The sequence below is a fragment of the Phragmites australis genome, chromosome 15 (assembly GCF_958298935.1).
Source record: "Phragmites australis chromosome 15, lpPhrAust1.1, whole genome shotgun sequence".
NCBI lineage: Eukaryota > Viridiplantae > Streptophyta > Magnoliopsida > Poales > Poaceae > Phragmites > Phragmites australis.
Window position 1 is genome coordinate 6,126,652 of NC_084935.1, and position 15,086 is coordinate 6,141,737.

General features: G+C 50.2%; 1 protein-coding gene across 1 annotated transcript; it reads left to right on the plus strand.

Annotated features, from left to right (window-relative positions):
- Window positions 1–6,320: 6,320 nt before the first annotated feature.
- Window positions 6,321–10,229, plus strand: LOC133893071 (GDSL esterase/lipase At5g03600-like). The gene is made up of 6 exons (XM_062334042.1): window positions 6,321–6,340; window positions 6,777–6,967; window positions 8,892–9,116; window positions 9,260–9,528; window positions 9,611–9,890; window positions 10,006–10,229. The coding sequence occupies exons 1-6, from the start codon at window positions 6,321–6,323 to the stop codon at window positions 10,227–10,229; spliced, it is 1,209 nt and encodes a 402-aa protein (XP_062190026.1).
- Window positions 10,230–15,086: the final 4,857 nt, after the last annotated feature.

Sequence of the window (15,086 nt, forward strand, 5' to 3'; positions counted from 1 at the left end):
CGAGAAGCGAGCAAAGGTTGTGGCGGGTCATCTGTAGGAAGAAATAGCTAGCTAGGAGCGTGCAGAGGCCATGGCTTGGGACGCTATTGAAGGCCTCCAGGTGGCAGAGGCGTCTATCGACCAGGCCATCGGGGGCCACATTGCTATGGAAGGTGAAGCCTAGAACTTCCAGATTGCGGTGGCCTCAACTGAGCAAGAGAGAGGGGAGGCCCTGGAAATGGAGGAAGCACTATGTGCGAAGTGCCAAGGGCTGGCCGATCGCACGATGGAAGCGGCCCGTGCCATCGAGAAGGCTCTAGGTGGCCTTGGGGCCAAGGGCCCACCATTGCCCTCTGCCCCGGAGATCCTAGGCCTGACACTTAGAATGTTCTTTGTCATAGCGGGGGTGATAGCCAACGCTGTTGAGGCCTACGCTAGATCCCACGTCCATGTGGCTTCGGTTTTTTAGTTGGTGCTGCTGCATCGTTCGGGGGGGGGGGGGGCAGCCAGCTCACAGCGCCGGAACAGCTGGTCCCAGACTCCGTGTTCGAGGACCTCTGACCTAAGGCACCTTCGATGGGGATCCACATAGCCTTGGATGGCTTTTGTCGGGGGGGGGGGGGGTATGGGCGAAGCATGGCTGACCTGTGACTCTATGTTTATAGCAGATCACGCGAAGTCAAGTGCCCGAGGAGCTCCCCGCTGGGACTCCCTTGCAGGAAGTTAGGCCCTGTGCCTAGATGCCTCTCAACGCAGATCGCAGCCACAATAGGATATCTCTTCATCTAGGCTACCTCCTCGGACAAACGCTACCCTGAGGGAACAACCTCTGTCAGCCAACCCCACCAACCTTTCGGATACTGCTCCACAGGAATAACCTCCATGCATGGGCGACGCTTTGCAAGATCGGCCTTTGGGTGTAGCTCTGAGTAGGCTTTATATATATATACACACATATACATATATATGTATATATATATATATATATGTGTGTGTGTGTGTCTATATATATATATATATATATATATATATATATATTGTTCTCTCATGTTCCTGTGGGGCCCCGAGACCAAGCGTGTTAACCCTACTCTCTTGCTTTATGTACCTTGACTTTGCTTGCTAACTTTTATGGAGTTACACCTCTTTTGTGCTTTATCCAATTGCTCATGCGTTGTGCTAGGACATACGTGCCATGCAACTAACCCTTTGAGAGGGGCTACGCATACAGGTTTGGCGACCCGAAGCAAGAGGAACCTTCCTAAGTTCTCAACACTACAAAAAATTTGGCCTTCTATGATAAAACCAAAACGTCATTGTAGGTCTAATTTTCATCATAAAATTCCTTTTGTGATGAAAAATGAGCATCATGCTAGTCGTCATATATCGATCGTCGCTAAATGTACCTTGTGACGTTTTCTCGCACTTTCGTCACAAAATGTCCAAACTTTTTCTGACGATCAGCAGGATGTCATAACACAATGACATTTTATGACGTCTAATCTGTGTCTCAAAATGGTAAGTCAACTTGTCACAAGTACCTATAGTCGTCATAAAAAAGTGAATTCGGACCATAGTTACAATGGTTTTTGTGATGAAACATTATATGTCATAATACATATGTATATTTTATGACGTATCCATATGTCACATAAAATGTCCTATTGCGTCAGAAAAGGGCACCCGTAACCATGGTTAAGGCATTTATATGAAGATACTTGTGCTGTTGTAAGAAGTGTTAACATTTTAAGACAGCTGTTCTTGTCACGAATAGTAGCTCTATTTCGTCACTGAATCCTATCCTGGTAAGCATGGATATTGTGTTTTATGACAGAATCTCTTGTCACTGATGTTCGTATTTTGGGTGACAATGTGCCTTCTGTGACGTTACAATGTGACAGAAAATGGTGCACAAGAAGCATAAATTTATTGCATGATGTTGTCATAGAAGATCTTGAATCAAAGTGAACACATCACACTGCCATACAGGTTGCAACATTAATAGAGCTCACTGCCATACAGGTTGCAACACCAATCTCACATAATAAACCTTAACATGAGGATATGCATGACATATTGGACTCGATTAGGTACTGTACAATAGAACACAAGTTATAATATGCCAAGTACATACCAGTAGCCACAACAACCAACAAAGCTTAACATGAGATGGCAACAAACACTTGTCCAGATAGGAACATAAGACCTCTAACCACCACACATTGTTCCAGCGAAACAGTGGCCGAAGCCATAAGCAACCTGATATCATGTAGACCTACCCCCAGGCGAACGACGGCTCGTTTGACCCTGAAGCAAAGTACATAGCAGCTTATCAGTCTCTGAAAATTTCTAACTCATCCCCCTCACCTCATCCTGGGTTTGCCGAAGTAAAATTTGATTGGCCTCAAGTGCAGCTTGGTTAGCCTCAAGTGCAGCCTGGTGAGCAACTATCTGGTCATGCAAATCTTGTTGTTTGCGAGCAGCTTCATTTCTTTGTGCTTGGAGTGTCGCCTCAAACTCCTCATGAAGTCTAGTTTCTGAAGTAGCAGAACTAGACCTAGACCTCTTGGAGGGGGGGAGCAATGCCCATGTGTGGAAGGAAGTTGATTGAGTGACTGACTTGGCTGAGAGTGTCAGCAACAATCTGAGTAGGAAGCTGCTGCTCTCGGAGGTGGGTCTGGCATGCCTTGATCACCTGAGTCTTCGCTATTTCTCCCACGGTGGGAGTGCTTTGTCCTACCTCGTGATTCCCAAGGACGCATGGACCCGGGTGTAGCTGATGACATCTTGGTTAAGGAGGAGCCAGAGGACCTTTTCCATTCTACCTCAGAGGCTGGACCGGATTATGTAGGGATAACCAAGTGATGGAGGATTTTTGAGGCCGTTGGCCCGCTTGACTCTTGGCATTTCATTCTCCCATGGGACCCCGACGGAACGGTGCCATCAGATATCCTAGAGATATCCTGGCTTGGATCAAGACGAAGGATATGGAGGTCGCGGAGGACTCGAAGTAGTTAGATTTTTTAGCCTTCGACTCCTACCCCTTCCAAGCGGAATCCTCATCTTTTGCAGCTCAGGGAGACTCCATCTTTCACAGGAAATCTTTGCGTTGAGAGAACCCACGCTGTCACCCCGTGCACCATTCCGGACGTGGAGTTGATGGCTCCGGAGGGCGAAGACAGTCCATCGCACCTCATCGTACTTCAGGAAGGTGCTGCGGCCTAGGTTATCTGTTAGGACTGGAATGATTGTAATGCGTAACGCCGAGTGCAGTTTTTGCACTTATTTAAATGAATTATGATATGCTGAATTCTCTTCACTTCTTGCCTTTTACTTTTGCTCGTACCTACACTCTGGAAGTCTCCCCCTTTTCACCCCTCGCACGTTGCGGCTGCTAGCGGCAGGAGGATGCGACTGAAAGGACATTTGAGTTGAGATTGGAGGAGAGGGGGTTGGATTGAATAGGAAGCATCATACTAGCGATGGCATAGTGAAGCTCTTAGTCCGAAACCTACAACCTTTAGAAACAGGATTCAATGTGATCGAAGCACGTTGCCTTTGCAGCGTAGGGATGCAAAACTTTGATGCAACCGAGGCCTAATGGCCTTTGAGGTGCAGAGGGTTTGTTTCTCAATGTGACTAAGGCATGTGGCCTTTGAGGTGCGAAGGGTTCTTTAGTCGATGCAACCAAGGCATGTTGCCTTCAAGGTGCGGAGGGTTTGTTTTCTCGACATGACCGAAGCATGTGGCCTTCGAGGTGTGGAGGGTTTGTCTTCTTGATGCAACCGATGTCCATGGAATTCGAGGTGCAGAGGGTTTATTTTCTCGATGCAACCAAGGCATGTGGCCTTCGAGGTGCGGAGGGTTTTTTTCTCGACACGACCAAGGACTGTGGCCTTCGAGGTGGAGTAAGATGGGACACACTTGGGTGATGTTATTTAGTCATATATTACAAAATGTGGCGAAAAACTTCGTTGGGGTACATTGCTGCTTGCACATATTAGCGCCTCACGTACGCCATGAGGAGGGGGAGGCTCCTACACATAATACCTACGGAGTGTCTCCACATTCCAGGTATGCTCAAGGGGGTCCCTTCCCATGTCCACCAAGCGATTGGAGCCAAGCCTGTTGGATTCAAGGACCGGGTAAGGGCCTTCCCACTTGTTTTGCAGTTTTCCTAGAGCCACGACATGCCAAACAACTAGGTCTCTAGGTTCGAAGGTCCATGGTGCGACCTTGGGATTGTACCAAGCCTTGGTTTCGGTGATGTAGCGATCGAGGTTCTAGACAGCAAGGGGCCTCATGCCTTCGGCGAGGTCGAGGGAGAGTTCTCTTTCTCCAGGGTCTTCGGGAGGTGAACCCAGAGGGAGTGTCCTTTGAATTCGGTTAGAGTCATAGCCTCATCACCGAATAAGAGGCGGAAGGGTGTAAACTCTGTGGGGCACGTGACCATGGTGCAGAGTGACCACAACACCTTCTGAAGCTCTTCAACCCACATGCCTTTGGCGAGGCCAATGAGGCGCTGGTTGAGGTCGAAGAGGATGCTTCCGTTGATGCGCTCGATGGCCCCATTGGACTATGGGTGATGAACCACAACAAAGCATAGTTCGATGATGGGCTCGGTGCAGAATTCCCGAAATGGGTTGGAGTCAAATTGCGTCCCGTTGTCGACAGTGAGTTGACGTGGGACTCCGAAGCGGCATATGACATTTTTTGAGAAGAATTTCTAGACGTTCCTGGACATGATCGCCGTGAGGGGCTTGGCTTCATTCCATTTGGAAAAGTACTCCAAGACCACCACTGTGTACTAGAAGTTTTACTTGGCTCGAGGGAACGATCCGATCAAGTCCAGTCCCCAATGTACCAGGGGTCAGACCAGAGCGATTGGCTGCAGCGGAGTCGGAGGGTGGTGGCTTCACCGCCCCATCCACTAGCATCCTTGGCAGGTGCGAACAAGTTCCTTCACATTTGACATAATCGTGGGCCAGTATAGCCCCTGACAGAGTGCTTTGCCTGCAAGGGAGCGGGGTGCGAGGTGGCTGCCATAGAGTCCTTTGTGGATTTCTAGAAGAAGATCGCCCCTACTCCTTAGAGACACAGTGGAGGAGGGGGCGCTGACTTCAACCTTGTAAAGGGCTCCATTCACCAGGATGCAACCATTGGTGCGCTGCACAATGCGGCGGAGCTCAACAGGGTTATCAGGCTAATGGGGCCCTCCAATCCAGGAGGCTAATGGGGAGGATGGCAGTGGTGACCCCATTGGAGGTTCCCACCACCGACTCATGGAGGACTATGAAGAAGTCCCCTGGTGGAAGGACACCGCTCCCAGTGGCAGCATTTGCTAAGGCATTGGCCTCATGGTTGTTCGCGCATGGTATGCTCTGCACCGAGATGCCACAAAAGAACCCCTCGACCTTGTGGATAGCCTTGAGGTTTTTCACCAGGTCCGGATGCCTAGCCTGGAAGTTCTTATCAATGTGCCCGTCGATGACCTGAGAGTCTGTCTTTATGACGAGCCTAGCAGCTCCTAAGGCTCGAGCTTTCCGGAGCCCCAAAAGGACGGCATCATACTCGATAATGTTGTTAGTGGTGTTGAACTATAGACAGGCAGCAAACAGGGCTCGCTGTCCAGCCGAGGAGATGAGGATTGCCCAGCCCCTGAGCCGATGGACCCCTAGGCTCCGTCAGTGTATATTGTCCATACATCTTCGGGAGGTGTTGTCTAGAGCCCTACAGAGGGAGGAGTCCATTCGGCGACAAAGTCGGCCAGGACTTGTGACTTGATGATCGAACGTGTAACAAACTTCACTGTGAGGGGGGCTAGTTCCACAGCCCACTTTCCTACGCATCCTGTCACCTCCCAATTAAGGAACATGTTGCCTAGCGGGTATGAGGTCAGTATTGTGATGTCGTGGGCGAGGAAGTAGTGCTGGAGCTTGCGCAAGCCATCAGGACTGCATACACCATCTTTTCAAGCTCAGTGTAGCATATTTTGGCCCTAGCTAGGACCTCTGAAACATAGTAGACCATCCTCTGGATAGGGCGGCCATCTCTCTCCTCCTCCCGCACGAGCACGGCACTCACAGCGGAGGTGGAGGCGTACAAGTACAGGAGGAGCCCTTCATTGGGGATGGGTAATGTGAGTGTCTTGAGGTCGAACAGGTGGGATTTGAGGGCCTCAAAGGTGTGCTGGCATTCCATAGTCCACTTGAAAGACTCAGATCCCCTCATTGTTTTGAAGAATGGAAGGTTGTGCTCAGCGTACTTGGCTAGGAACCAGCTGAGGGCTGTGAGGCGGCTATCCAATTACTGGACCCCCTTTGCATCGGTGGGGGTTGGCCTCAATGGCTCTCTTGGAGATGAGGTACCCTAGCAGTTTGCTAGCCTTAGGGCCGAAGACACATTTTTTCGGGTTGTTCCGCATGCTTGAGGCCAGGAGGCTGTTGAAGGTCTCTTGAAGGTCAACACAATGGTTGGCTTCGAGCTTGCTTTTTGTGATGATGTCGTCGATGTAGCCTTCCACGTTGTGGATTAGCTATTGTCCCAGAATTTTATGCACCAGGTTGGAGAAAGTGGCCCCAACATTTTGGAGACCAAAAAGCAGATATAACAATACACCCCGAAAGGGGTAATGAAACTAGTTTTTTCTGCACCTTTTGCGGCCATCCACACTTGGGCATGTCTTGTTGAGCACCGTGAAGTCAATGCACATGCGCCAGTTCCCGTTAGGCTTCTTGACCTGGACGGGGTTTGACAACCATTCAGAGTGGATGACTTCATGAATGACCCCTCGCCTTCAGCAGCTTCTGGACTTCCTCCTTTGCGGGCATCCACCCGCTCGGAGGGCAGTTTGCAGAGCCCCTGGCGTACATGCTTAGCTCGCGGGTTGACCAAGAGGGCGTGCTTGATGATGCGGCGGTCCTGTGGGGACAAGGCAAAAACATCGATGTTGGCCTGCAAGACGGCCAGGAGCCAAGCTTCATGTTCCGGGGTAAGGTCTGCCCCGATTTGAAAGGTCTGGTCAAGGTGGACCATACCCGATCATGGCTTAGGAGTGCCATGGTGTTCGGGGCTCGTCGAAGGGGGGACGACAAGGAGCCCTTGGGCCACATTGTGGATATGGTGGCTGTCGAGTGGGGCATGGTTCCCGTACTCGATGCACCTAGCCAAGCCTTGATCACCATGGATGGAGATTAGCCCCTGGGGACCGAGCATCTTCATGCAAAGGTAGTTGTGATAGGGGACTGCTCTGAATTTGTTTAGAAAAAAAAACCATCACAAAAGAAACTCAAAATCCAAACCAATTTTGGAAAAGGGGTGGACAGAATAGAATCCAAAACGCAGAACGACGAACTCACCTTCATCTACACCTCTCCCCAACCCGACTCAGTTCCGATTTCCACTTTCCACTGAGTCAAACACCAAATTCAAAACCCTAGTCACGAATTGGGGTGCGAAGTAGGGAATCGGAGAGAAGCATACCAGAAGGGAGCGAACAAGCGGTGCAAATGGAGACATCATCATTGTCTCACACCTCACCTAGTGATCCCCCACCCCTGATCAGCCGTGACTCCCGATATGCCACTGTTGTGCTCGCCTAGATCATCCTTGCCTCGACCACGTGTAGAGACATGGGCCGATCGAGCACGGATCAGGGGTACCATCGGTATGGAGCGCAGCGCGAGAGTCGTGCCTGCTAAATAGGTAGGCGGATCTAGAGGCTTCGTGCCTGGGGACGGCCGTCGAGTCTCCGGCGCTGGGTCTTGTTGCGCTGCAAGAGAGAGAGAGGGAGGGTGGGGGTCAAGCGATGGGGGATCGGGTGAGGGTCTGACCGTTTGAGGGAGGGAGGCCATCTGGCAGTTGTGCGTGGCAATAATTTGATCGGGCGGCTAACAGGGGCGTGCGGATGAAAGAGCAAATGCATGCGCAATCAAAATTTAGATTTTACCTAAACTTAAAAGTGTATATATGGATCACACTGAAGGCTAGCTTTCCACTGGGACTTGAGAATTTTTTTATAGGTTCCAAACACAGACAGAACCTGATCCGGGTAGGCTAGAACCAAGATCCACGGCAACATGGGCCGGCGACCTGGCGTGTCCATCCACAACAATAAATAATAGTCTTCCTGGCGGACGTGAACGCTCTCGATCCCAGCCCTGGCACAGCGTTGCAGCACATACACGGAGCATACGTACGTGAACAAGTTAATATATATGCATGCATCCATCCGATGCGTTTACGTACGTGACACTATGCGTTGCATGCGCACGTGTTCTTTACGCGAGTCGATGGAAGCAGCGACCGGGCTTCGTACCGAGGGACCGAGGAATCAAAGCATATACACGATCATTCGATGCGTACGTGCAGTTGATCAGGAGGCTGGGATCGTTGAAGATATATGATATTCTGATATTAAGACGACGCGTACGCCTGGCGTAAAACACTAGTACTCTTTCTCTTGTATCTATCTGTACTTAGAGAGAGCATTCCAGCCGAGATAATACCGCTTGTAAACGACTTGTCGTGACCAGACTCTGCAACTGCTCCAGTTTGTAAACGACTTACCGTCGCCGGACTCTGCAGGGACTCCATCTCCTTGCTACATGTTTCCTGTGTATAAATTACTATGCATTCGCCACCCCGAACTCACGCCGCAGCCATCAACGCAGCCGTTTCTTCCTCACGCGCTGCCCAACTCACCTCCGATCCAAGCAATCAGATCGACAAGCTTGCTCCTCAGGCGCCGCCAACATGAAGCTCCTTTTCGCCGTCTGCGTCCTCCTCTTACTAAACGGTGTTCTACTTGCTCTCGCCAATTTCTCGTATTGTTTCACTTATTCTCATACGCATTGATCTGTTCTCGGAGTTTTAACATCAACCGTCGTGTGCTGTTCCGCATGCTTGGTCGCTAGCAGCTGCTCATGTGGAGTCCCGGCGCCATGGCAATGGCGCCTCTGGCCGGCAGTATAAGCTGTACGTGTTTGGCGACTCCTTTGCCGACACTGGCAACTACCCGCTATCAGACTTGACCAGGAAGACGCGTGCCTGGTACTACCCCTACGGCAGCTCGGACGTCGACCACGGCACAAGTGCAACGGGCCGCTTCTCCAACGGATTGGTCCTACCTGATTTCCTCGGTACGTAATCTCAGATCAATTAATCTATGTCGTGGTGAAGCAAGTAGAAATCTCTGTGCATTAGTAGATTGATCGATTTGTCATGCATGCAATCATGCATTCGTCTTAGCTAGTCTCATGTCGCTATTGGTCGTTCTTTGCAGCGAGGATTATGGGGCGGGAAGAGTCCCCTCCGGCGGAAAGTCAGAGGGAGCAGAACGGGGTCGATCCCTCTGGCATGAACTTCGCCGTCGGCGGCGCCGGCGCGTACAATGGGACGCACGAAGCGCCGAAGCTCGGCAAGCAGATCGACAAATTCAGGAGTCTGGTCAAGCAAGGCATCATCGAGAAAGACCTCAAGGATTCGGTCGCGCTCATCGCCTTCTCCGGCAAACACGACTATGCACACGTCAAGCACATGACCAACTCCGAGGTGAGTACACACCACGTGACCGGTCGGTCGGCAGATATGCGCGCTGATAATTTCATCACTTGCTCGATTTTTCTGCTCGCAGATCGAAGCTAAGGCCATAAAAGTGACAGACAAGATCGCCGACGGCGTGGAGCTGCTGATGGAGCTGGGTGTGACAAAGGTGATGGTGAGCACCCTGCCCCCGCTCGACTGCACACCGTGGTTGTCGAGGTCGTACGACTACGACGACGAGTCTTGTGACAGCCACAAGGTCGCAAGCATCCACAACGCATATCTCGAACAGAAGGTGTTTCAACATGAAGCCGTCTTCATGCTCGATCTGGAAACTGCCTTCAACCACCTCGTCGTCGATCACCATTCCGGTACAGCACATGCAACGCTTCGCTAATCTTCAACCGCCTTTCGTCACTCAGCCACCTTAAATAAATCGTTGAACACTACTAATTTCGCTCAAAATCGCATGCATGATGATCGCAGGCTCGTCGCAATCGAAGCACTTCAAATACCAGCTCAGGCCGTGCTGCGACAGCTTCGTCGAGACCGGGTACTGCGGGCAGATGGAGAACGGCAAAGAGCAGTACAGCGTGTGCTCCCAGCCGGAAAATCACTTCTACTGGGACGAGATAAACCCGACGCATGATGGCTGGGAGACCGTCATGAATAATCTCAAAGAGTCCATCAAGAATTTCCTAGATATCTAGCTAGGTAGTTAATTAGTTACCATGCATGCCTGCCCTCATGCAGGAGTTGAGTGGGTCTGCCCTCGGTTCTTTACATGAGATCTAGCTGTTGACCGGTTCGGTAGCGAAATTTAGTTTAGTTTACGAGAGTTCAAAGTGCTAGATTGGCTTGTCAATGTTGGTGTCAAACTGCTAGATGCATGGCTTGTCAATGACTCAATGTCAGGAGGGCAAATTTTGTGTTTCTATGTCATGAATGAGCATCTCGTTCGGTTGGTCGCTACCAAATACGCACCGGATCTACTTTTGCAATGCATGGTCTCCTTCTTTGCCAAAATATTATTATTAGATAAGCTAATTGTGAAGAGACAGAGCGCGATTCTCCATATTGTTAAGACCTGAGTATTTGTGGTTCAGAAAAGGAAAGGAAGCCTAAGCGATGGGCCAGATCGAGCCGTGCATGTCAGAGATGAAGTCCACGTATAAGACAATTCACATTTTTTAGCTTTGTTTTGTGATTGTTAGTTAGACGTCAAAGAAATATAAAAGAAACAAAAAAAGGAAAGCAAAATTATTACAGAAATCCTAATATGTACAGGAGAAGTCCTTATTTCATTCACATGTATCTAGCTATATGCAGATATCTGGCAGAAGAAATAATGTGCCAATATAAAAGAACTAAATAAAAAACTCTGATATACTCCATTCCGTCATAAATATATGACGTTATGGACAAGCCCCAGTCAAACTATCAATGACTTTTGAAATATTTAGCTTCATAACATGAAATTTATATGAGTAGATTATCTTGAAAAATACTTCCATAATATGTGAACTTATTGAATTTTATAAATATATCCTAGTTGAAAATAGTTTTCAAAGTTACACATCAAAGACTGTGTGATGTCCAAAACATCAAGTATTTTTGACTGGAGGAAGTACTATATACAAGAATCATTGGCCATAAAATGACCGCTCATTACATTTCGCCGCCCTAAGTCTCAAGGGAAGAAGGTACATGCCCCTCCTGAAAGAAAGAGTACCAATACCATCACAAACACCACTTCGTTTTTAAGGTAGTTCTCTAGCAGGGTAATAGTGATGAGAGGAGCAACAACTATGCTTTTGACCCTATGGATGTGGCTACTCCAACTCCTTAGTTGCAACATGATGTAGGGTAGATCTGCAAAAACGTTATACTAAGTGGGATGAGTGGTTGTCTATTATATTGTAGAATGACATTGTCTATTACATTTGTTGGGGGAAATGCCCCAGCCTCCAGACATTACTAAAGGATCACCATCAAGAGCTCCTCTGGAGCCCTTGGGCTTTGGATCCTCAGCCAGAAGTCTGGCTTTCGAAGACCGTGAACCCCTTCGGCCACTATCTCTAGAGACAGGGGAAATTACTGGTCTCCGAAAGGGATTGTTGGGGGGGGGCGTCTTTAAGGACCCTCGACGCCCTTGGTCCCGTCAGCCTATGTCTGTGAATCTCTAGTCCTCGAAGGCCTCTCGGGTCTCTGGGCTCCAGAGCTCTCCAGAGCCCCAGCCTCCCGGAGTCCCAGTCATCCGGAGCCTGGGCAAGCTCTCCGAAGCCCGAGGAGTGGGTAATCAAGCCTTGGAGAAAAGTCAGCCATAGGGGGCCCACGAGCCATCCTCCGCTTGCAAGGAAGTGACCGATATTTAATGCTGGTGTAAGTGGTGTCCATCCTAACATTCCAGTGCAAGTGGAGGTCATCCTGACATTCGGGACAGTGCGGCGCTGTGCCGCAATTGACGACCGACCGAATATCACACCCTCTGGGTTACTTACACCACTATCTTTGTCATTGTAGATAATATCTTCTAGTTAGGGGTAAATATATTCAGTCTGAACCCAGGCTATGTAATTTGACTAGCCCCAAGTCCATGTAGTATGGCGGTAACTTGCATCGCTATCTCTGTAAGGACATGTCTGTATATTTACACCCCAAATAGCACTATAAATACAGACCCATGGCCATTAGGCCAGGGGCCAATCTCTTGGTGATAAACACATCGGTATTCTTTTCTCCCCACTTCTTCTCCAAGCTTGAGTCTCCTCTCTAGAGGAGGCTCTCGCCGCACTTGTTCGTGGAAGACATTTTCTTGCACCAATAGCGTGCCATTCGTGGGGTCTCGAACATAGAAGTACAAAGAGAGGTAGGATGCCACTCAAAAAGAACACTAACAAGGCCGCATCACAGACGGCCAACTCCCCGGCGACCCCTATGCGAGGGTCCACACGATCACCACAACCATGGAAGCTATGTACACCCACCAGTTCTGCCACCGGAAGGAAAGGAGACCCTCTGGCCACCGTTGACCCGGCAGTGGCCCTGGCCCGGGCTGGCGCTGAGGCCCTGGCCGGTGTAGAGGCCTTCCAACAATGGTGTAGTGAGGACCTCGCAGCACCCCAAGGGGTTACGACCGTGGCCGCGGCTGTGCAGGCTGCCCTTCAGTGGTTCTGAGTGCTCGAGCCCACGGGCACTCATGCCTGGGCCCACCCTCATGATGTCTCTTGTGATGGTGTCTAGTATACCTTTGTTGAGCTTGCGCCTTCTAAGAATCTGGCTATTAGGCAGCCTCCTCTACCATTGTATTTGTCAGGAGTGACCACAAACTTTGGTATGTACAGATCCCACCAATGCCTTCGATGCCAACCACAGGCTCCGGTACCACAAGGAGGGTACTGGTGCATCCTGCACAAAACCGGGTGTGGCCATAATACTGAGAATTGCTGAAGCCTTATAGCCTTCTAGACAGAGTACCTCGAGAGGTAGACAGGACGCCTGGCAAGGGAAAAAGTCAGCGATAGGTGGTCCAGGGGTCATAAAACTGAAACGGGAGGCCAGGTAGGTCTCCGGACCTTACTGAGCCCCCCTTGGCCTGCTCTACCTCCTCCTACTCCACCGTCGATGGTACAATACCCCAGTGATGAGGATTGAGTCGCACCAACAACCCTGTCTAGAACAGAGTCCGGTAGGCCCTCGGTGTAGGGGCCCCCGTCTGAACCACCGGAGCAGTGGGGCCTCTAGAATTCCTCCCACGCCAGGTTCGATACTAGGTGAGTTGGTCATGACAAAGGACGAGGGCTCCTACATGAGGGCCCTAGGTGTCCAGAAGGTCTGTGAGGCAAAGACCCTTCGGTAGATGACATAGGTCGGAGAGACCAACTCTTTCCTCACCTAGGAGCTACGAGGGCTTCCGGGTATCCGACCTTGCTAAGGAGTCCTTATTTTGGTAAAGGTACGTCCATGACCACCTAGCAATAGCTTGCCTAGCTAGTTAAATTTTCAAGACAGAAAAGGTTGCCTACTATGAAAATAGTTAGCCTGGCTATTAGGGGCCTCTATAACAGACAACTATTTGGTAACAACAATAGACAATAAAACTTAAGTTATATCTCTGTTCAAACAGTAGACACTAAAGCTTAAGTCACACCTTCTCTCCAATGGCGCACAACACTTGAAAACCTCTATAACACGGAGATGTCTTAAAACCTCCATAACACGAAGATGCCTTGAAAACCTCCACAATACGGAGACGTCTTGAAAACCTCCGCAAAATGGAGACGTCTTGAAAACCTCCACAAAACGAAGATGACATAAAAACCTCCACACACAGAAAATGTCTTAAGAAAATCCTCCAACATCTTGATGGTGATACCCTAAGTGCAGGAAAGGTAAGAAACCCTCCGGTATCTTTTAAGGCCTAGCCTACGTGCCGGAGAGGTATGGCCCTGCCGGCATCTTGAAGGCATAGCCTTCATGTCGGCGAGGTGTGGACCCTCCCACATTGCGACATACCGGAGACACATGGAACGAGCACAGCCTCAGTACCGTCGAGGTCCCAGACCATCCGACATTGCTATAGGCTAGAGAGGCATGGAACGGGCATAACCTCAGCACCATCGAGGTAACAGACCCTCTGGCATTGCTACGTGCCAGAGAGGCGTGGAACGGGCATAACCTTAGTACCGTCAAGGTCCCAGAACCTCCGGCATTGCTACATGTCAGAGAGATGTGGAACGGGGCATAGACTCAATACCATCGAGGTCCCAGACCCTCCGGCATTGCTACATGTCAGAGAGGCATCGAACGGGTATAGCCTTAGTACCGTTGAGGTCCAGACCCTCTGACATTGCTACATGTTAGAGAGGCATGTAACGAGCATAGCCTCAGTACTGTCAAGATCCTAGACCCTGCGGCATAGCTACATGTCGGAGAGGCATGGAACGGGCATAACCTCAGTACCGTCAAGGTCCTAGACCCTCTGGCATTGCTACATGTCAGAGAGGCATAGAATGGGCATAGCCTCAGTACCATTGAGGTCCAAATCAGCTTATTGATTAACCCAAAAGATACTTCATACCCACATAAATACATGCAGGCGCGCATGCATACACTTATGGCATACATGACAATGACACTGATAGAACATGCCCTCCGCTCGCTCATGACCATAAGACACAAGGGGTCACGGGAATAACATTTTGTGCAATGCACACTGCACGAAAGGTGCAAGATGCGCCCTTCGTTCGACCGTCGCCAAAAAGGGCTGAGGGGGTAGCGGTCTGTCTCCCTCAACCTAGCCATTGGTGTCGCCTCCGGTGGCTACTGTCGAGCTCTAGAGCCTCGCTGTGGTTAAGGGCCGAGGGGGTCATGGATTGCCTCCCTCATCCTAGCCATCGGTGTCACCTTCGGCAACCGCCGTCGGGCTCTGGATGGCCTAGCCTTAGGAGCCTCACCGCGGTTAAGGGCCGGGGGGCTCATGGAGTACCTCCCTCGGCCTAGCCCTTGGTGTCACGTTCGGTAGCCGCCGTCGGGCTTCGGATGGCATTGCCTCTGGTGCCTCACAA

Excerpts from the sequence above, each read along its gene's own strand:
- LOC133893071 (XM_062334042.1), top strand. The coding sequence starts at position 6,321 with ATGGCTCTCTTGGAGATGAG. Across the intron at positions 6,968-8,891 it reads GCCAAGCTTCATGTTCCGGG|CAGCTGCTCATGTGGAGTCC; the intron begins GTAAGGTCTGCC and ends CTTGGTCGCTAG. Across the intron at positions 9,529-9,610 it reads AGCACATGACCAACTCCGAG|ATCGAAGCTAAGGCCATAAA; the intron begins GTGAGTACACAC and ends TTCTGCTCGCAG.